This window comes from Zootermopsis nevadensis, unplaced genomic scaffold (assembly GCF_977971745.1).
Source record: "Zootermopsis nevadensis isolate Lab colony 2312 unplaced genomic scaffold, Znev_1.0 Znev_ptg000013l, whole genome shotgun sequence".
Lineage (NCBI taxonomy): Eukaryota > Metazoa > Arthropoda > Insecta > Blattodea > Termopsidae > Zootermopsis > Zootermopsis nevadensis.
In genome coordinates this window covers 3,661,289-3,684,703 of record NW_028259145.1, presented here as the reverse complement: position 1 = coordinate 3,684,703, position 23,415 = coordinate 3,661,289, and the positions used below count along the sequence as shown (strand labels likewise).

At 38.1% G+C, this 23,415-nt stretch overlaps 2 protein-coding genes across 9 annotated transcripts in view; one reads left to right on the top strand and one right to left on the bottom strand.

Annotated features, from left to right (window-relative positions):
* The window catches only part of LOC110836960 (UDP-glycosyltransferase UGT5), a 183,366-nt gene extending 160,051 nt beyond the window's left edge, over positions 1-23,315 (top strand). For 3 of the 7 annotated variants that reach the window (XM_087348792.1, XM_087348793.1, XM_022078716.2), the window contains 5 exons: positions 16,371-16,617; positions 16,979-17,565; positions 19,835-20,057; positions 20,985-21,204; positions 21,968-23,315. In XM_087348792.1, coding sequence (XP_087204918.1) covers positions 16,371-16,617; positions 16,979-17,565; positions 19,835-20,057; positions 20,985-21,204; positions 21,968-22,271 — 1,581 coding nt within the window. In that variant the 3' untranslated portion in view covers positions 22,272-23,315. Of the gene's footprint in view, positions 1-7,132; positions 7,261-11,173; positions 11,656-16,370; positions 16,748-16,978; positions 17,566-19,834; positions 20,058-20,984; positions 21,205-21,967 lie in introns of those variants that run through there. The other 4 variants (XM_022078714.2, XM_022078715.2, XM_022078717.2 and 1 more) reach the window with 4 other exon arrangements.
* Positions 1,196-10,628, bottom strand: LOC110836964 (trypsin-3). 2 transcript variants are annotated; one of them, XM_022078724.2, is made up of 6 exons: positions 10,284-10,628; positions 9,035-9,164; positions 4,112-4,195; positions 3,111-3,208; positions 2,569-2,750; positions 1,196-2,049 (listed from the first exon to the last, which is right to left on the bottom strand). In XM_022078724.2, exons 1-6 carry the CDS (start codon positions 10,387-10,389, stop codon positions 1,834-1,836), a joined length of 816 nt encoding a protein of 271 aa, XP_021934416.2. In that variant the 5' UTR covers positions 10,390-10,628; the 3' UTR covers positions 1,196-1,833. The 2 variants fall into 2 exon arrangements, with proteins under 2 accessions (XP_021934416.2, XP_021934417.2); XM_022078725.2 differs by having other exon boundaries at positions 10,189-10,301.
* Positions 23,316-23,415: the final 100 nt, after the last annotated feature.

Sequence of the window (23,415 nt, the reverse complement as noted above, 5' to 3'; positions counted from 1 at the left end):
TCCATCATTAATTAATCATACTGTAATTCTGCACTATTCCACTTTGAGCACTTGAAATTCTCATAAAATAAAAGGCGAAGCGTAAAGCTGGAATAGTCCTCGGTATTTACATGGAATGAGAGTTTGGGGGCGGGAGGGGGGGGGAGAGTGAATATATAACTTCGAAAATGCTTTACCTCGTAAGTAGATGCCCCGACCAATTTAACATCGAGGAAAGAAGCCCTAAATCCATATGATAAGAGACTGGAAGTGCCCAAGAGCGTGTCTGGACGCTGTATAGAAGAGACACGAACATGTTGTCCTGCCGGAAATCGAAACCCGGCCGTCCAGTTCGGATGATATACTGACAGAAATATCGCGGCTATAAAGTATCAGTCGTAAAGCCCGGTGCCCAGCTTCAGGGGTATTCTGTCTTCAAATATTAAAGGAAAGTCGCCCTGATGATGGAGGCAGCAGGGACCTCTGAAACTTTGGTGGACATCTACCATACTACACGGCGCAATAACCCAGAAGACAGAAATCTTAAGAATTGAAAACCTAATGCAAGTTTAATTATTACTTCCGTATCAGACCTTTAATCTGATGCAAATTTTCGTCATCCTCCTCCAATCGTGGCTGAACTGTAAGCACCAAAATAAGAGTTGGTTATTTGTCTTAGGAGCGGTTCCGATGTAACCGAGTAATGTAATGAGAATCGGGCTTCGTGGACAAGGAGAATAAATCGTACCCTGATATTCTTTTCGGCTTTGCTGCGTTCAGCTTTAGATGGGCCTTATTCTCACGAGAAACACAAATTCGTTTCGATGAGATATGTTTAAAACTCGTGTTGTGTTATTGGCACTTATAATCAATATATTAAGGCTGAATGCTATGAAAAGGGTAAATGAAGAAATAATAAATGCGTACACACTTTTTCGGAAAATCTGAAGGGAAAATTTCACTTCGTGGACATAGGTTAAATCTATGGATAATATTAAAATGGATCTTAGAAAAGTTAGACGGAAGGATATGGTCTGGATTCTACTGGATCAGGATTTGGGACCTTTGGGTTTCATAAAGGGTGGAGACTGGATTAGCTTATTAGCTTCTTAGGAAAGCGTTTACCGCGCTAAGCTGTCCACCGATACTTAATCTGAGTAGCACAAAGGGAATTTACGCGGAAGTATGAATCCCTAAATTGACTACATACTCAGTGTATATTCCAAGTTGAGAATCCGTGGAATTTATTACATGTCCCATCAATTTCATTCTTTTACGTAACATCAAACAAATTATACTTTGTGAAGACAGAAATCATTATAAAATATCTGCTCTATTGTATTTTCTTGGATATAAAGACGAAGTTTCTCACCCGTATAAGACGATAGGTGTTATTATAATTAATTTGGCATAATTTACTTTGTAGATGTCCAAGCTGGAACGTGAGTCCTTTTGAACTGGAAGATGGCAAGATTGTTCCGAACTTTATCTGCTCTGATGTCTTTAGGGCTACGAATGCTAATGTATAAGTATCTTAGGTACACTTCATACGTTGACATCATTAAATATATTATAATTTTCATGATGCGCTTAGCTTCAGCAATTTGAAAACCACCAGTACATGAAATAAAATGTTGACAGTACATTAAAATTTTAAAGCATTTTTAGAAATGAATAATAAGTTCCATCAGAATTCGGTACATTTAAGCAGCAAAATGTTAGAATACTTTCACTGCAGATGTTTGAAATTTCAATAACTGTTGATAATATCGACTTTTCCGACATCTGCAGATACAACTAACCTGACGTCTTGCCGAAGATGTCGGCGGAAAACTTGACTTTTTATTCTTTACTTTACAAAACATGAATTCTCGTTGCAGTAACTTCGCTGTCTAATGTTTGAGATCCCGATATTGTTTGTAGAAGCCATATCCGGTGAGAAGCGATATCCGTGTAGATTCCAGGCGTTCCTTGCACAGCGCAGCCTCTTCCCCAGGAGACTATACCCGCCAGTACGAGCCTCTCATCGCCGTCCACACCATGGCAGTGCAGTGCCGATCCCGAATCGCCCTGTTTAGATGGACAAGAATAAGTTATCACGTCCAGGGCACGTGGAAGTGTAGGCGTTTGTGATTAATATGTGTTTCTGTGACATTAAACTCAATATCTACCCATGAAACAGGACCTCTAAAGTAATAGCACGGAACTGGACACGGTCCTCGGTTTCGTACGCTCATACCCTGTCACTAGCAAAAATTGTGTTATTTTGTCTTCCTTCTTTTGTTCATTTTTGAAACTTGTCCAATTATTTTTAAGTTCTTCTTCCAGGAGAAGTGTTGTGGTATTCCGAGAGACTTTCGTCATCAAAATTCTCACGCGTTTCTTATTTTCACACTTTATAAAAATCTTAATGAAGTCAAAAATGAAACATTAACTGGGAATAACAGTGATAAAATCTTCTTGGACGATTAATAGTGAGGACTGGGTTTATCATGAAGGATATTTTTATTACTTTTAGTCACTGTGAAACCTTCAGGTCGTGTATGGAAACAGCATATTAAGGACGATTACAGTGTAATGTCGGCTTACCGCGCATGCGTCAGTGTCGCCTCCTCCGGCACACACGATGTCTCGCTGCAGACTAACGTCTGGTCCCAGCGCCTGCGCGCAACGGCGTCCCTCTACAATGGGCACCGTTGCGCAGTGCAGAGTGTTAGGAAACACGTGCTTCTTCGGATTTAATGTCCCCAGTCCACACACCTCGCATTTACCTGGGCACATCCATAATAAGATGTCTGAACTCTTTGTCATAAAATTGTAATTACTGAGTGCTGTACGGAATAATAGTAATGAAACAGTCGCAAAAAAGACAACACTCTACATTGTATTAACTTTCAGTTTGGGAATAATTTGTTGTAGCCTTTATCCAATATTGTCTGTCAGGTTTCTATAAAAGAAACATTTCAGAAATTTATTCTGTCCCCACAATCAAAACCAGAGGACAGGTTTATCACCGCTCTAGCCATTAGGTGGTCAACTCAAGCGAGTTGAATTTCCCGTCATAGAAATTGAAGGTAATTATGTCTTTCCAACCCCTGTTTATACTTCTTATAGAAGGGTAGTTGTAATACCTTTGGGTTTATACCCTGCTGGTGGTAGAACAGCAAAAGTCCCGTGTATTTTCTCCAGTGTTCTCAGAAGAGCGAGGTCTACGTCAGGCATTCTTTTGCTGAAAAGGGAAAGTAGACAGATTGGGAACGACGTGATTAGATAAATGGCGAAAAATGTTTTTAAACATCAAAGTACGAAAGTGAAGAAATACATTGAGGAATAATGAAGGAAAAACAAACGAAAGAAATAGGAAAGATATGAGGTCAGCCATAAATATTTAAACTATGACATAACATTCTTGAAGGAAATGGACAACCAAACAAACAAAACACGTGTTGCACTATCAGGCGAACACTTAAAGGGAAAACTCGGAGAGATACAGAAATAAAGTTTTATCGAGTGATGGCTGTTCGTGCACTACTATATGGAAGTGAATGTTGGACAAACAGCGGAAATGGGATTTTTAAGGTCTGTGAAGGGATGCATAAGTTTGGACAAAATCAGGAATGAAGACATAAGAAAAGAATTAGTTTTATTTTCAAGTAATGACGGAATAAAAAGATATAAACAAGATTGGCTAGGACACGTAGAATGGATGGAAGAAGGACGAATATTGAAACAGGCTCTTTAGTATAGACCCAGAGGAAGACCACGCCAAAGGTGGATTTCATAGAAGCCGGAACAGACAATCGGCCTAATTCGTGAATTGGAGAAGAAGAAGAAGAAGAACTGAAAGAGAGCAGCACGAAAGAAGGAAGAACAGACAAAGTAAGGGACATATGGCGAAGGGGGAGTTCAAGGTGATCAGAGAATTTCGTGTTCCTTGAACAAGTTTTGTATGAAGGAACTTTGCACCACATGAAAATTATGATATAGTTTTCTCCAATTGACGGGTTTAATTGCGTGACGCTCTTACATAGTCCCAGCCACAAAATAACGGCGTTGAACTACAAGAATGCATTTCACTATTTACTTTAATTCAATTTTAATGCTTTTCAATTTCTTTGCGCAATGTACTTACTCTCGAGATGGGTATCTGACCAGCTCCTCCACGTGGTACCAGTCCACAGCCTCTATTTGCAGCTTTAAAGGAACCGGAAGTGACCTGAAATATCGCGTACGTACATGGTGTGAAGAATGAATACCAGTCGCGTCCCAGTATGAATTTGGGATTTACAATAATATTAAATTTAAATTCAGCACTAATTTCTTTAAAGATGCATATTTTATACACATAAAGAACATCAAGATTTACATTATAGGGATCGAAGTGATTTTTAACACATTCAAAACGGTCGGTGTAACTACACTTTTACTTAATCATTGTTTCTTGACTGGCCAGAAGTTCCCTGCTTGAATGAAATGCACGTTTTGGTCCCCGCGTTTGGGAAATTTGCCGCTGGGACCCAGCCTTGGTCATTCGCATTCAGTAAACTCTTAACTGACGTGAAAGAGATAATTCCTTTTGAGAAATCGCCCAGTTTTAAAAGAAATTTATATCCTCATAAAGAATCTGAAGTTTTATTACGTCGTTCACAAGATTCGCAACAGTAGTTTTCGGAAGCATAAGACCGACTTTATATAGGCCATACGTAATAAGTTAATCTCATTAAATTATTACCCCCTGTGTCAAAAATTCACTACGTAAACTTTTTGGGTGTTTATAAATGCAAAGAAATCAATGATTATTGGCATTTCATTTAAAAAGAGACCAGGTATTATATCATATTTTATAGCAAGACAGGTGAGTGCTGATGTGTATATTATTCATCTTCTTTGTCTTGAGAGGGTAATTTTTGTAAGGAGATCATAGTCATACTTCCATTCTTTAATGGGAGTAAGTATTAGATTACAGTGACATTTTATCGCATTCGTTACTAATTTGAGTGTGTTTTGCTGGGGTCGTTGTATTATGTATATTTCCCTGAAACAATGTACTTGTTCCTATTTCGACCTACCTACTCCCATCCGTCCACATCTGGGAACTCTGTCCTCCATGTCGCCATACAGCATAATGGTATTTACAACCCTCCATGGTCTTATTACTTTTGTTGTGCACACACATATCTCGTCTGACAACATGAAGCTACGAAAGTTTGGTGAATCTCGACGTCTGTCTCCTCCATGGTAGGTCGAGAGTGTGCCTACATTATTTTACATAATGGAAACGCTCTTTGGAAATGTACGGTAGAGTTTAATCGACTAACCTCCATGCCCATCGACTCAACTGTCAAGAAATCTAGTAATTTACCGCAGAGTTAACGCATCGGAATCATGTACTTTTACTTAAACTTTGTAAAAATAAAGTGTCTCTAGAAATAAAAAAAAAAATATTGCATTGGAGACTCATGATGTGGTCTAAAATATATGTGTTTATTACTACGGTCTTTACACAGCAAAAAAATATTTTCATGTGTTATTTGATGCATTACGACATGTTTCGGTCTGATGGGTCCATCTTCAGGACGGCCTTTATTCACACTGTTGTACCAAACACTCCGTTGTGTAAAATGCATATTTTATACTTTGTTACTTTTATTTAAGTTAAATGTTAAAACGATCAGTTAATATTAAGACTTGTATTGAGTATATGTGTTTGTATGGTCGTGGTGTAAATCCCTGTCGAGACAACTCGTTAATTAAAATCCATCGGAATTTCTGGTATGCACTGTATTTATTTTTGAGAATTTAATTACACTTGAACATCGTTATTTCGTAATACAACAGTTTCAGCTGGCGAACTTACCGTTGCCGTCTTGGGAATGTACTTGTTTTCTGGGTCGCTGTAGATAATGATAAGTTGCCATGTAGGTGTTACATTTTTTAGTTCAATGTTTTAATACGTATTATGTTGTTTTTTGTGTGAGTACGAGTACGTGGCAATAAAGACATACATTGAAACTTATTTTTGGCTATTATTTTGAAAAAGAAGCATTTGTGACCGCATGTTCATAGGAACATTATTTCTTATTTTTGATCCTGGAACACGCACACGAAGTTTGTAAACATACTAGTAAAAAATGAATATGCCAAAAGATGAAGTCGTCATAAAGACAGCAAAGATGTGAAATTGCTTGGAAGTCTTCATGGAGATTTGTTTATATAACATAGTATGCTGATTGACGATGTTTACATTGATACTAAGCTGACGCAACTTGCTGGGGCCAAATGAAAATAATTTTTTATGGAGATCTGTTTTTACTTCAAGCTTTATCAAGTCCTTCCACTTCTGTACCTTGGAATAGGGTCACGATGGCATCAATACAGGGCCTGTTCGCCATTCATGATCATCTTTCCATCTCAGTCTTCTGTATGTTACTTCTGCAGTGCAGTAAAACTGTCATATAAAATTTTAATTTGCGTAAGATATGATCAGTAAATAAATAAATAAATAAACAAATAAATAAGTAAATAAATAAATAAACAAATAAATAAGTAAGTAAATAAATATATGTGTGTATGTGAAATCAGAAAATTACAATGCAATTGATGAGTAAGAACTGACAAAGCCAACGTAGAATTTTATATCTGTTGGCTCTGAGCAATCTTTAGCTTATTGGAGAACGTTAAATCAAAAGCTAAGAAGCTTCTTGCTGATAAAGACTTGGTGGGATCCATGTTATTCGTAGAATCATAAATTAAATTTGATGTTTAAGGAATAGTCAGACAAAGGTTTGCACTAAATACCTCAGTAATCCCTAAATTTTTCAGTAAACTAGTCAGCAATATGTGAATTAACTTTTAGAAGTTGCATTGTGAACATATTTTATAGATCATCTTCATGTTGCAATAGATTGGCCCCAGTTATATAACTTTTAGGCCTACAGATTAGTATTTAATTTCGAATACAGTCCCAGTTTTCGAAGTGATTGAGGAACGTTGCGGTAATATTCAGTTATTTGGCATGAAATGTGCACGTGAGACATTCCGTGGTTAAGGACTTCGCCTTATGAATAACGAGCCAAAACCTTTGATTAGGGAAACAGTTACAGCGTTATCTTATCATGTTCCTCGGTTTCTTGCCTATTAATTCCAATGAAGGTCACAGAAATTCACAGTTCCGTTGATACGTTACAGTGACGCAGGCGTGTATCTTGCTGTACTTCAGAAAGGAAAACTACATTACAATTTATTATGATCATTCTTCAGTGTTTTACTCTGCACGGAATGGTAAGTCACAATATTCGAATAATACAAGAAATCTGACAATATTTGTTATAGAAGGTAAGTCGGAAGGGCTTCACGAATAAGCACTGACATGCACAAAACCAGCTTTGAAAATATTTAGATTAAATTCACAACCAATATCTTTTAATGTGTTGTTTAGCGGCGTACATATGTTTTTATTTTAGTTTGCCAGGCATTTGCGAGGACTTCCTGGATGATACACCGGCTCACTGTTTGTGTTTACCTAGTTTTAACACAGGATAACATAAAAACTACACGTGAAAATATGTAGAATAAATCCACATTTGAAACCTATTAGTATAGGGCTATTCAAAAATATTGTCGGGGTTTTGTGAATTTTTGTGCGCCAATGCATTAAACATACGACTATTATCATTACACTGGTGGATAGAGAAACTCTCAAAGTTTTGTTCTGTACCGCCCGCTGATCGCCAGAGAAGATTTTATTGAGTTTTCCATCAACACTTTCTGCCTGAAGAGGTTAGCCAATAGGACGGCGGTTAAAATATATGTTTTAGGCTTGTCTATCGTGACGATGTGTGGTCTTTTAGCTGACTTACTGGAATAATAATTTTTCGTTTTGTACCGCAAGAAATCACAATCGCTAGACCTCGAGTAATAAGCTGACTTGGGGTACGATGACGCTCTTGTAGTCTAAACCAGTGGTATTCAACCTTTCTTGTTCGCGTACCCCCAGATATAATTTCTCTTCAACTTTTTACCCCCAAAGTTGTTGGTGTATAATTCGAGTTATACATAGTATATAATCTACATCTAAAATAAATTAAATAAATTACATTACTGATTATTCAGTGTTTATCATAAAATAATATATTTTTTAAATTTCACGTACCCCCTAAAATGTCTTCGCGTACCCCCGGGGGTACGCGTACCCCAGGTTGAATACCATTGGTCTAGAACAGTGTTATTCAACCTTTTTTGTTCGTGTACCCCCAGATATAATTTATCTTCAACTTTGTACCCCCAAAGTTGTTGGTGTATAATTCGAGTTATACATAGTATATAATCTACATCTAAAATAAATTAAATAAATTACATTACTGATTATTCAGTGTTTATCATAAAATAATATATTTTTTTAAATTTCACGTACCCCCTAAAATGTCTTCGCGTACCCCCGGGGGTACGCGTACCCCAGGTTGAATACCATTGGTCTAGAACAGTGGTATTCAACCTTTTTTGTTCGTGTACCCCCAGATATAATTTCTCTTCAACTTTGTACCCCCAAAGTTGTTGGTGTATAATTCGAGTTATACGTAGTATATAATCTACATCTAAAATAAATTAAATAAATTACATTACTGATTATTCAGTTTTTATCATAAAATAATATTTTTTTTAAATTTCACGTACCCCCTAAAATGTCTTCGCTTACCCCCGGGGGTACGCGTACCCCAGGTTGAATACCATTGGTCTAGAACAGTGGTATTCAACATTTTTTGTTCGTGTACCCCCAGATATAATTTCTCTTCAACTTTGTACCCCCAAAGTTGTTGGTGTATAATTCAAGTTATACGTAGTATATAATCTACATCTAAAATAAATTAAATAAATTACATTCAAAATAATGTATTAAATCTGGCTCTGATTATTCAGCGTTTATCATAAAGTAATTTTTTTTTAAATTTCACGTACCCCCTAAGATGTCTTCGCGTATCCCCGGGGGTACGCGTACCCCAGGCTAAATATGACTGGTTTAGAGAACACAGCCATCCAGTTGCGATGCTGAACTTACCCTCTTGGAAAACAGTGCGCTGCCGTTAGAACCCATGTCACGTGAACTACAACCCCGCCACAGAAATGTCGAAACTGCCGTTCGTCCTTATACCACTTCTGTAAGGACACGTTAGCAGGATGCCTCCTATCTGTTGGCAGAGAACAAATATAAACGTAAATTAATAACATCTGCTTCCAGAGACGAAGAGGGACATCGGAAGAGTTTTGAAATGGGTCAGACTGTACGAATCATGTTGAGTAGCATTGGCTTGTATTCTGATAGAACTGATGAGGATTGAGTAATGACATTGATGTACGAAAAGTTATGTAAGGAGTGCATGCAACACTTATTGAAAAAGGCTAGAATGTTTTGCTATAAATAAAATAAGGGAAGAGATGATTTGGGTTTTTGAAAGATCTTGGGAATGAAATAGTTCGACAATGCTCAGCGAGGGGCCTCTTGAACACTGTGACGGACATTACAATTTTTGAAATGTTTCATGACAACCTGAATGAGCATAAACATTTTAAGTAATATCTGTAGGCATTCGATGTAGTTAGTTTGCCATATAAAGCATGGAATTGCCTCATTTTCAACGTCCATATCAAAAGTAACAAACCACATAATTAGGCAACAAACAAACCAACCAACTGGCAGACAAGTGACCTCAGTTTGCACACACAACAATTTTCGTCTTCACAACCAGTTCCAGATTTTTTCTGGAACCCACGAAAACTCATAAGGTTTTTGAGGGTAAACGCAAGACTATCGTTGGACTAACCACTTATATGTCTTACCCAGCTCTCAGTTTAAAATAACAAAATAACGTTCATATTATTAGCCGTAAAATTCCTCCTCACACGGACGCAGGTTCTTAATGGCGGCATTTATAAAATTAAAAATTAAAAATTATTTAAACTTAAAATTAACGCGAACTTCTCATGGTATACTGTGTTTTACCGAACGAGGTTCTAGCTACGAAGTCAGGGCAATTTGACATGCGAATGTTTGCCACTACCAAAATTTATATTAAAAGAATTTGATAAACATTTGTTATTGTTCTAATTCACTGACAGCAGTTGTTAACCAGTCGACTTCAAAACCGCTGGGTTATGTGTTTATGTGAGCAAGGCTGAGCCATGCAGCGAAGGATGTGATCGTACATTACTTACTAAAACAGGTGTTACATCTGAATTCACGGCTGAACATAATTTTCAGAAGTCTGATGATGCCGTTGTTCACGAGACTAACTTTTCTTTAAATTCACCTGTAGGTATTGGGTGTCCATTGATAATTCTCCTCTCACGAAGAAGTTGGGTTGATTGCACGTAAGTGTAACACACAGACAGAAACACGAGAGCCTTCCAGTACATGGCAAAGTGACGTCTGCACTTGAAGTGACAGTCTCAGAAACACATCTGTGACGAAGTGCGTCAGTTTCCATTTCATTACCTAACTAAACACATCTCACAGGAGTTTATTTCTTAATTGCTGAAACGTGTAACTTCAGTAACTAAAAATAAAATGAACTGCTCGGAGTTTCGCCCTCAGATCGAACTTTCTCTTCCAGAAGACTGAATACTGCTGAATTCTTTCAACCTTTGTTCTGGTGTGTTTAAAAAAGTCTCTAAACAACACGCTTTATCTTCAGAGATTATTTATTTAATAACAGAGCTATAGGGTGTTTATTAACGCTACGTTATCTTGGACTAAGTGCGTCGTCTGTTGTGTTGCTTCTCGCTTCTTCCGTTGCTGCGTGGTTTCCGACGTGTAGTTAGGGATTCTTATTGACTCGGTTCATGGATACTAATCAGCAGTTTCCTGTGTAGGAATAAACCCTGTGATAGATCGATACCACTCTCCATAAAACCTGCAAACAAAAGTAGTCTTTGTTACGAGAACCCAGGATTCAGCACCGCTAATAACAAAGTGCGCCATTGGTCACGATCCAGAGCCAGTTCCAGTCGCCTTCTGTGTTCTTCAAGTATCCGTTTTTCTGTTCAGAATTCTGTACGTAGTCCTATTATTTTATTACTTGTCTCCACTGTCCCATTCACACACTAATTTCTAAGGTAGCCACAGAAGAACGCCTGGACACTTTCATGATCTGAACGGAAATCCAAAAGAAAGGTACCGGCAAGTATTTTTCTTCATTAGGTTTCATGGATGAGGCCTGTCGCATACGTTTATGGTGCAGTAAATACAGGGGCCACGGATGAAGGGAAAATTCAAGTCAACTAACTAACTAACTCCATGGTTGCAGATCCAACACCGACAACACCAAAGCCCGCCACCGGCCACGATCCTGAACCAACTCAATCTATTCACCATCCTGACAGCCCACCTCCCTAAGATCCATCTTAATGTTATCCTCCCATCTCCTTCTTCGTTTGCCCAGTGGTCGTTGTCCAGAAGGAAATCCCACCAAAGTTCTGTATGTACCCCTTGCCTCCATGTGTGCTACATGTCCAGCCCATCGGAGTCTCATAAATTTCACTACCCTTACTATGCTAGGTGACCTGTACAATGCATGCAACTTCTCGTTAAAAAAATCCCCACTTATTTTGTCCGTCCTTGGTCCAGATATCCTCCTGAGAACCCTGTTTTCAAACACTTGTGATTTACGTTCTTCCTTCAAGGTAAGAGACCATGTTTCACAACCATACAAGACAACAGGCAAAATGTTTGTTTTATATATTCTGTTCTTTAGTGTTTTGGATAGCAAACAAGATAGTAACAGTTTTTGAATTGCATAAAAACAAGCGTCTCCCGAATTTATTCTACTCTTAATTTCATCATGGACCCCATTTCTATTTGATACTGTTATTCCGAGATACTTAAATTTTGAAACTTTTTCAAACGATGTGTTACTTAAAATTATGTTCCGCCATTGTTGCTAATGTTGATCCCGTATTACGCCCATGTATTTAGTATTGTCTGCATTAACTTCCTTGGTAGCCTGTAGGAGAGTTTCTGGATTCTTGGTTAAGGTACCCACACCATCCCCCAGCAAATTGACATCATCAGCACGGGCAAATACCTGGTGCAGACCATTCAATTCGAGCCCTTCCTGATGACACGCTCTAGAGCAAAATTAAAAAGCATTGGGGACAAAGCATCACCCTGTTTTAGGCCATCATGCACTAGGAAACGATCAAACAGACGTTTGCCTACACGAACTCTACTAAATACCCCATCCATACACTTCTTAATTAACTCAACAAGTTTTTTGTTATTCCAGACTGAATCAAAATGCCAACAGTGCCTATCTTCTGAGTCATATGCCTTCCTAAAGTCCGCAAATAGTTGGTGAACTGACCCATTGTACTTCAACTTTTTCTCTAATATTTGCTGAATGCATAAGATCCGATCATTAGTTGGCCTGTTACGGCGGAATCCACATTGATCGTACCTGATGCTTTTATTCATAAATGGCGTTAACCTTTCAGGAAAAAAATACTCTATTAAATTCTGTATGTCGTTGACAAACGAGAGGTACCTCGGCCATTGCTGCACTCAAATTTTGTTCCTTGTTTTGTGGATAGGGATAACATTAGATTCTTTCTACATCTGGGGTAGTACTTATGGAAAAATTCAAGTTAGAAGAGCAAAACCGGTGTTAATAGCTAAAGAATACACAAGAATACTGATAGAAAGAAGAGGGATTTTAAAATTCATTGTGAAATAATAAATAGAAATAACAAATGTAAAACAAAATATATGGTTGGTAGAGGTTCGTAACTCGATAGACACTTAGAAAAGAACTAAGAATCTATACGTACAATTAGACCGTGTTTCAAAGTAGTTTATTAAAATAGTTTTAATTACGAGGCTTCATTATAAGTCTTCGTAAATGACGGAAATCTAATGTAGCAAAAAAAAAATTAAAATTTTGTCCAAAGATTGATGGCAGGAGTAATTAAGTGGCAATTACATGTACAAAGTAAAGAAGTTGTAACCAATGTGTACTGCGCATGAGGAACGTGTCGGATCTTCGTCGTGACTGACGTGATAACCAACGGGGTTAGGGTGACGGAAGGAAAGATGTAAAATTTTAAGATAATGTGCCAGGATATTGTAACAGTTGAACACATTAAGGTCCTGACCCCAAAGCAGAAAGCCACTAAGCGCCATTTTGCTTTTAATATTTTACAAACCAGTGACTCTGTACTGAGTTTGTACCTTAAAATGGTGTCACTTTCATGAACCAATGTTGTTCTGGCCCATTCCCGATGTCTGAAGTGCATTTTATATAGACTACATTACAGTTATACGATAGTTGGCTGTACTCCACTCACTCCATCTGACATCAGATACGTGCTTTGTCAACCCTATGAAGCGCCTATTAAAATCGCCCCGTCCGCCTGAATATGAGCATGTTGTAACAAAGGAACGGATCAGTGGATTTTGATTGTTTTTGATATCGGGAGTTTTATTAGAACTTTTCATGAAAACTGAAATTAAAAAAAAAATCAGACAAGAATATTGAGCGCATTGCATTCACTCACTTTTTTATGCTAGAGTGGAGAATCTCCGGATTACCTTGAATGCCACTCTTACTGGATTCTTCTCGGGCTACCAACCGTGTAAGTTGGTTTAATGAAGAAAACACCAACCTTTCGGGAACCATCGTCGTCCTCGTCCTCAGGGTGGTTCTCAAAATTTCGGTGTTTTCGTCACTAATCTACCTTACACGGCTGGTAGCCCGAGAAGGATTCATTATTCGTAGTCGTCGTGAAAACTTCAGATCATAAGCCATTGCTACTTTCGTTATCTGGGTTAAAGTTCTAAGGCCAATATCTTGCGACCTCATCAATATTCTTGTCTTTATTACATTCTTTCCTCGAATTCATTCCACAGACACACACACACTCTCCATCCATTTTATATGAAATCAATTTGGTAAGGGTGTCAGTAACCAATTCGTCATTATCGGAAACTTTAGAAAATCATTTATAAAGAGTTGTGCAATCCTGTAGTAATTTGTGAAAATTTATATTTTTATGAAGACAAGCAGTCGCTGAAATATTATTTGAAAGGCACTATCTCGCTTTGTCTAGAGATAAAGCAGAATGAGGTTGGAGACTCCAAACTTCAACTTATATCACAAGTTTGTGTGTGTTCATTGCGAACTATTGTCGGGGCTGTCATATGCGTCTAGTCATGAAAGTAAAATATAATGCCTAAGGATTAATCATAAGGCTCTTATTCATGTACCGGTGTTTTAAATTAGCTGGGAATTAAGGTCGCTGATACGGGTCTTATAGATGGTGATTCAAATCTGTACTACAATACCTAAGGAACTTACTAGATAAATCATTTTTAGTAGCAGAGACAAGTAAGGCTTTATTTACATTTTCCGTCGTTTCCGAATGACAAATATCTTACGATGAAGCTACTTGCTTAACATGATTGACACGTAGATAGTTTAAACGCAAATATCAAACTTGTACCCAAAAAGTACTATGAGCCGGGATAGCTCAGTCAGTATAGTGACTAGATACGGGCTGGACGACCGGGGTTCGATCCCCGACGGGGGCAGAGGATTTTTCCTCTAGCCTCTGCGTCCAGACCGGCTCTGGGGCCCACCCAGCCTCCTCTACAATGGGTACCGGGGTCCTTTCCCGGGGGTAAAGCCGGCCGGGGCGTGATGCTGACCACTCACCCCCATCTAGTGCCGGGGTCAAGGAAGAGAGGAGCTATACCTCCACTCACCCCAAACGCCTACATGGCGTATAGTGGGACAAACTTTACCTTTTACCCAAAAAGTACTATGACATGACGATTGAAAAATGCTTTGAATCTGGTTTCATCTTTCATTTGTCGTAGGCAAAGAAATCAATTGACGTCTTATGTTTAAATATATTTACCCGAACGTCTCACTATTTTTTTGTCGTCCCAAAGTTGGTGTAGTTTGACTTCTTAGTTCGTGTCCGTTTGGTGCGACGTTTAAATGATAATATTAAAGTGGGCGCCATTTATCGGGATGGTTAGCGGGTGGTCGGTGCATGATATCTTAGGAACATGGCATGCAGTCAACGGAGTGGATGACGTAATAAACTTAATTATAATTTGCAGCAACGTAATAGTTTAAATACGGCACAAAAACATACACCGAAGATCGGACTGAGAGCGTAAGATAAATTCCGATGAAATTCAATCTGAGTTAAATATTTAAAAGCTTATTTTGGAAATTTGGATGGAATTTTATCAACTGATTCTGTCGCCGAGTAACTTGGAAGTGTGTCCAATATATCCGAAAACTGGCTACAGAGGTGGTTCTGGCCTCGCCCACGCCAAGGAAGTTATCCTCTTTGCAAGATAATGGATCATTGTCACAGCGAAAACCAGTTAAAATTGACGAGCCTTTATTCGTGAGTCAGATTGAGACTTAAGCCACTTTTTGACTGAAGACCTAGTTGAAGCTGGGGCAGTAACTACAACTGGTTGGCCAACAATTATAATTGCGTGGTTCTGGGAGATTCCAAGAAGCTATGAATACTAATAGGGGATAAGGCGAACAGGATCAGTCTTAGTGGAAATTTATATCAAAATCGATTTCCAAACCACGGTCCACTTATGTAGACTAAATTTTTAATATGCTTTCCTCCATAGGAGCTCCGTGTTCTGTCTTAGGAAAACAAGTCGGGGCCTGATCTACATGAATTGTTTCTATTTTGTAAAAATCGACAATCACAATTTTAAAAAGCGACATAAACGTAAAAGCTTCGAAACTCGGAAATTGTGGCGGATGTTTATTTATATTTTCTCCTCAAAATCCTACTTAAGTATTGCAGTGGGGCTTTAATTCGCCATCTATTTATTATGCAGAATTTCATGGTCACACCAAACTCTTATATGACAAATATTGTTACACTTCATAATATTCTATAATAGTTTAATTTACTTAATTTATTTAAATTATTATTACAACTATACTAATGCATTTAGTAACAATTTTCTTTGTGTATTAGCGTACTCTGTATCAATGTATTTTTATATTATATTTGTTAGTACCTTTCTATATTTATTATTGTGTTCGTGTGCTCGTCTCTTGTGCTGTATCTGTAATTGGCCTTCTGGCAGTTGATACATCACAATAATAATAATAATGAAGAATTGAATTGAATCGAGTTAAATGTTAGATTGATCTTATATATTCATTCATATATTTAGTTCAGTCTGTTTGCTTTTTTGTACATGTACGTATTATCGCGTTTGCCTGTCATTGGCTCCTCGCTGTTGGCAAACACTTTAATAAATGAATTGAATTATTATTGTAAACCGATTATTTGTCTGGTCCACAAACAGCCAAACACTTCGGGATTATAATTGTTGTTGTTATTATTAACAGTTTCCGCTGTGGATCGTAATTCTGGCACAGCTGCTAGTGGCTCCTTGGAGTCATGGTGCCAGGATCCTTGGCGTGTTCCCGTTTCCAGCGAGAAGTCACGTGTTCGTCCTGAGGGCTCTAATGTTGGAACTTGCCGACAGAGGGCACGAAGTGACTGTTGTTAGTCCTTACCCAGAAAGCAAACCTGTCCCTAACTACACAGAGATATACGTGACAGCTAATTTATCAGCTGTCACTGGAGGGCATGGTAAGGAATCATACTGTACACGTATTCGCTGTTTGAGATCTTGTATTACCTGTTGGTCTTTGTGATCATTTATTGAAGATAAAATCATGACAATAAATGCGATAACAGATGTTTAGAAGGCAGAGAAAATGTGAGTTATACTTTTCTGGATTGTGAAATACACGTTGTCACAATCATAGTGGCTCTGATGCACTATAATAGATATTCTGTACAAATATTAATGGTTTCCATAGTCTCAGTTAAATATGCAGCCATAAATCGTGAGTATGTCTGTATATATACACAAACTGTATTGTGTACTCCTCGTAGGCCTATTTCCGTTATGGATCATTTATATTTTTATTGATTTTTGTAATTACAGTGCCAAGTAATTTGTTCGACATGAAGTCCTTTGGACTCTTCCAGTTGACATTCATGATGTGGTTTATGGGTGAAGCGTTGTGCGACCACGTACTGCAAAATGACAACATCCAGAAACTGATTCATTCTAAAGATCTTCATTTCGATCTTGTGATCGTTGAAGCCTTTATTAACGAATGTGTCTTAGGATTCGCTCATAAATTTAACGCTCCCATTATACAAGTCTGCACATACGGAGGAGGAAATTTCATGGCTGACTGGGTCGGAAGTCCTAATCCTTACTCTTACGTCCCCGATGAGTTCCTTCATTACAAGGGTAAGATGAATTTCTGGGAAAGAATGCACAATACAGTCGTTGGTACACTAAAACACGTGGGCAGGCACCTGATCCACGTGCCGAAACAAAATGCCGTGATGCAGAAATATTTCAACTATACAGACAAATTTCCACCCGTGTGGGAGCTGGAATACAGAACGTCCTTGGTCCTTGTCAACTCGCATTTCAGTCTCAGTTACCCGAAGCCTCTCTCGCCAAACTACGTGCAGGTTGGCGGAATGCACGTGAAACCTCCGAAGAAGCTTCCACAGGTGAGAAACGTCAATATCTGCACTAGTAACAAATAAGTAATATGTAGGTCTAATTGTTTGTCACACACGAGGTCTACATATTAACCCATGTTATGCAAGTATTCCTTCCACACTCGTTGTTGCGTAAATTATGATCTGCGCTTATTAACTTCATAGGCCCTGCGTCCTTGCATGGAACTAAATTTTTGGAGCAAAAGATTTCTTGAGAGCCAAATGTTTATCACCATGTTACCAAGAGCCTCAACTTGGCCAATGCTAAATTTGCCAAAGAGTTAATAGAAATTTGCTTAGAAAATGTGTGTTATAGTATTAAAGTGGTCCGGAGTATTAATAGTGAATAGTTTATTTTGTTAATCACACACCGGCTAGCAAAGACAAGACAAGGAACGACAGCCTTAGACACGCTTTGTCAGATCATATCCAATTTTACGAGGAAACACACGTAGTTTAGACGCGTGAATGAGACTTTTTCCATTAGAAAGTCTTAGACGACGATTTCACATGGACTACATTTATTTCGTAGTGTGTTGTAATGGAATATGGTAAATCAGAATTTGGCAGAAGACTTTTACCAAGTTATAACATGCACGCATAACCTTATAATTCTGGCACTTTCACAGCAATTTGACTTCTGAACTTTAACCATGGTAACTAACTTAAATATTGTAAACTGAAGATTGTCCACCCAATCGATTTTGGCGCTCAGAAATGCATTACGTAAAGAACAAGTTTAATTGAAGTAATGGTTACATCGGCAGATTTTGGTAGAACTTCCTAGTATCAAACTGTAGGAGCATGTGTTCAGACAATCTGGAGTTTTTTTGTGGGTACGGGCGGCGAGTTTAATAGGTTTTCCGGAACGTGCATTCCGGTTTAAAGGAAGTGAAATTTGAATGGGCTTAGATCTCCGTCTTTTCATTGTCTTTTTTATTTTTTGAAATAACTGTGTCCCATCCGCCCATGTATCTGCATATAACAACTCGAGAGCAGCTGAAGGAAATTTCAAGACATTAGATATTGAAGATCTTCGTTCCCATTTTGGTTAATACTGGAAATATTAATTAACAATATACATGAAGACCTATGAGTGTATGTATGTGCGCCAAAGTTAATTGGATAGGAAATATCCAGGCTGCCTTGGTTACCGTGGTTACTATTATCTTGGTTAAAGGTCACTAGTCAAATTCAAGCTGACGCGCCAGATTTGATGCCTTATTCTTTCATTTCCTAACGTGTATCATTTTGAGATGGAACAGAAGTACACCATTTTAGGAACTGTTATCCAAGGCATAACATAAACTAGAACAGATTATGTGGTTCTGAAGCCAAGTAGCTTCTGCTTGTTAACCAGCTCCATACATTCCATCTTAGGCCTTAGCTAGCAAAAATATTCATCCTGTTGTTAGCAAATTCATTCTCGATTGTGTTCCCTATCTGCTTACGCAGGCGAAGTACAGTGAAGGCTTGATGGGTGGAGGGACATTGACTGCTAACATATTCTTTATGACGGGCCATATGTATGCAACTGAGTATTTAAATTAATTTTATATTTATTAAGGTGTGAGCAGATATGTAGAATATTGTAGGGAAATTGAAAACTTTTAAGTGCATTCTAACTGAACTAATGTACTGCCACACTAATTTACATTATTAATTATATGGTACTCTTTAAAAGGGGATTAAATATTAAATAAACACGGATCATGTTTAACATATTCCTTCTTACAATGCGCTAAATACTTAATAACTGATATTTTGCTTTCAATTTTGTAAATGAGCTCAGTTCGAGAATTACATTTTGCGAGCTATTTTATTCGCCGAAACTTGAAGAAACAGCTGAATCCAGTACCTTCTCCTATTAGTGTTTACCTTACACAACAACCTCATAATTATAACTGCACCCACAATATAATACTCATCCTCCGACAACGTCTTCTTGATTTGACTAAGTATTGTTCTTTGGTGACCGAGGAATAAGCTTTCTGACGTCATTTTGTGTAGCTGTGTCGTGTCTTGTGTTTACTGACCGTTGTTTGTCCAAACGCACGTTAGTATGAGGCGTATTTGCTTTTGAATAAAAATTTCCTTGGATATTATCCATCGTCTAGTAAATATAAAACGTAAAACGACGTTTCGGAGATGGGACTCTATCTCCGGACTAGACGATGGATAATATCCAAGAAAATTTTTATTCAATTGACTCTTCACCATCGTCAAGAAGTTTTAGATTTGATATACGTATTTGCTTTATTCGAATTTCTTCATGTAGGAATTACAGAAATATCTTGACGAAGCTCCACATGGAGTAATCTACTTTAGTATGGGCTCAAACCTGGAAAGCTCTCAAATGCCCGAGTCTAAGAGAAATGCTATTTTGGAAGCGTTTTCAAAGCTGAAGCAGCACGTGTTATGGAAGTGGGAGACAGACACGTTGCCAGGACAACCAAAAAACGTAAGGCTCGGGAAATGGCTGCCTCAATCCGACATTCTGGGTGAGTGTTCATGCTTACGAGTTTATAAATATACAGGAATACCTCGTAGATATTGCGGGTTAGGTTCCAGACCACCGCAATAAAGTGAGTCGTACGATTTTTTTGGTTTCCCAGTGCATATAAAAGTTATGTTTACATTATACTGTAGTCTATTAAGTGTGCTATAGCATTATGTATAAAAAACATTGCTAGAGGTACCAAAATGTGACACAGAGACACGAAGAGAGCACATGCTGTTGGAAAAATGGCGCTTATAGACTTGCTCGACGCAGGGTTACCACAAACCTTCAATTTGTAAAAAAAACGCAATATATGCGAAGCGCAATAGAACGAGGTATGCCTGTATGTTGAAATAAATTGTTCAGAATTAGGTCTATTAATTTTCGATTTGAATTATAATAAATGGTCATGTTTAAGCATATTTAAAAGAGGAAATAGTTTCGCCTTCTTTTGGGCGTAATACGTGTGGATTTTAAGATAATTTACAACGAGGAATTTCGTGAATCGTAGAGGTCAATTCGTATTGTTAGGGTGGTGAATTTTACGTTACTACGACGCTCTTGGCTTATACCGGGGACGGAGTTGTAAGGAATGCATGCTGGAAGTTAAACGTCTTGGAAAATATAACAATATGAAGACTGAGAAAAAAGCGGCAAGATAACATTAAGATACAACTTACTGAGAATGGGAGGTGGATGTGACTGTGTTAGGATCGGATCAGATAGTTGACGTCTATAAGATTGGTGATGAATCTTCGGTTTCAGCTGTCAAAGTTAACTACTTCGACTCCAGAATGGATGGAATTTTACATTTCTGACTGATGTGTTTTTAAATGTTAAACATTTTATATTTACGTTTAAATAATCTCTTCTAAATATGCTGTATATTTCGGGTTCAACTAACTCCAGTTTACCATTTTTAATGCAGCTCATCCTAACGTCAGACTGTTCATTACACATGGCGGACTGCAGAGCACGCTGGAAGCCATCATCAGGGGCGTGCCTGTAGTTGGAATCCCGGTCTTCGCCGATCAGAGTCTGAATATAGAGAGGGCTGTGGAAGCAGGCTACGGACTTAGGATTGACTTCAATAATATTACAACAGAATCCTTAACTTGGGCTCTCCGAGAAATAATTGAAACTCCAAAGTAGGTTCTTTGCTGGATTATTAATGCTACGACAATTAGATATTTTATCTAGGTATGAATTATCAGCGTGTTTACCCAGCATCACATCCATTTTAATAGTTTTCGTTGGTTATACGTACTTACGATTTGAAACAACCAATGCATCGTAATGCAATTATCTTTGTTTTGGGTGACGGGCAGTATTTGTGAGTGCTTATGACATCAGTCTCTGAGGATTGAGGTTATTACTGCTTTAGAAACGCTGAAAGTAATAGGACTGGTCTCTCGAGAGGATAACATTGCATATTACCGATAACTTCTCGGGACAGGGCTTTATACATATTTCTTTGGAGCTGATCATCTATCACGAAAAATATTAACTACTATATTCGTGTCTTGTTACTAGTGCTTTTGTTAATATCGATACCATCGCCCTCATTATCGTCATAGGAATAATTTATATGACTACAGCCGAATGATGAATTTTTTTGGGAGACAATGAAACCCAGCTATTTGTGGTTTTTTTGACGAAAGGAAAAATCCTACATCCTCACACATTTAAATACCGGTCCATATACTGAGTGCTCTTGTCAAGCACACGACGAAATTAGTTCACGTGTAAAATCAGTAGAAAATACTGAATATTTGTTATTTCAATACTACCAATGTTTATTCTGTTAAGTATAAATCGAATTAGTGCGTTCTGATGTATGCCGGATTGCAAATAGATAAAATATGAACCCGCAGAATGTATTCAGATTGTAGATTCTCCGTGTTCTTAAAGGTACCGCGAGAACGCACAGCGTTTGTCTCAAATCTTCCGGGACCAACCACTCACACCGCTGGAGCAAGCCGTGTTCTGGACGGAGTACGTGATCAGGCACAAGGGAGCGCCTCACATGCGTTCAGCTGCACTCGACCTCGCCTGGTACCAGTACTTCCTGCTAGATGTCATCGCTGCTTTAGCATTTGCTGTCGGTTTCGTTGTAGTGATCGTACTGCAGATATCCAGGGTTTTGCTGAGAATTTTGTTCGGAAGAAAAGCAAACGAAGCAAACAGCATATCGAGAATAAAGAAACAAAACTAATTGGATGTCAGCAAAGTCCATTCGCCACTTTCGGAATATAAACTTGATAAGTTGTGGGTCACGTTTTGATGGCAGATTCAACACTTCTTGTTATTAGGACACTGGAGACGCTCTCATTCAAGTTTTTATATTGGAATGTGTGCTCTGGTTAAGTGTTTGTGGTTTTAAAGTAAATAATGGAAATATTGTGGTTATATAGTCAGTGTTGCAGTTAGCTACTATTGCTATTGCATCATTGTCGTCACTAGTTTGTGGTATTTCGTTAAGACAGAAATGATATTGAAACAATTACCAACATAAAATATATCTCAACGCCTGAGAAATGTAGGTAAAACGTTTGAATACTGTGATGTGATATAAAATATATACTGTAATGACTCGAAATCTGGAAGGCTGATGAAAGTAATCAATTGCCGTCTAATACAAATTCCAAGGTGGAAATTATTGCGGCCAGTACTTTATAGATTAGTTGAAATTAATGAAAGTCTCTAACATAAAACAACCCTTAGTATATGAGATCGTGAGAATCTCACGGCTGTTAAAATGTTGTTTGTGGCCTTCTGAGGTACAGTTGTAAAGCGCTGTGTAGCATTGTAAGAGGTTAGGTTAGGCGTTTTAGGGTTGAAGTCTCAAAATGAAGCTGATTAATTTTTCCAAAACGCTGGTAATCACGAAAAAATATACGACGTTGCAAGCCAGAGATAACTACGGACAACTTAGAGAACGTATTTCAGGTTATTTTAGTTTGAAGTTAAAAAGTGGCTTTAATGCGAAGTAGGATTTGAGGTTCTCACGGCGGAGAGTCTGAAGATGTCTGCCATTGTGATGAGCCCTTATGATGGACGCAGCAAGGACCTCTGAAACGTCCGTAAACTTCTACCAGACTACACGGCGCAACAACCCAGAAGACGGCAATCTTAAATTACGCGAAGTGTTTTTGTAAGTTCGATGCAATTTTGTGCCGACAGAGCACTGTTCTGTTTTTGAAAGAAATGAACGCTGCAGCGATGTACAGTTGCGAAATAAACCTGGTCCTAATGTGTTGTTCACGTGTGTTTCATCATACTGTGTTCACGTGATTCAGAGGAAACAAAAATGTGCCATATTAACTAGAGAGCCAGTGAAGCTCTAAAGGTAATATCTG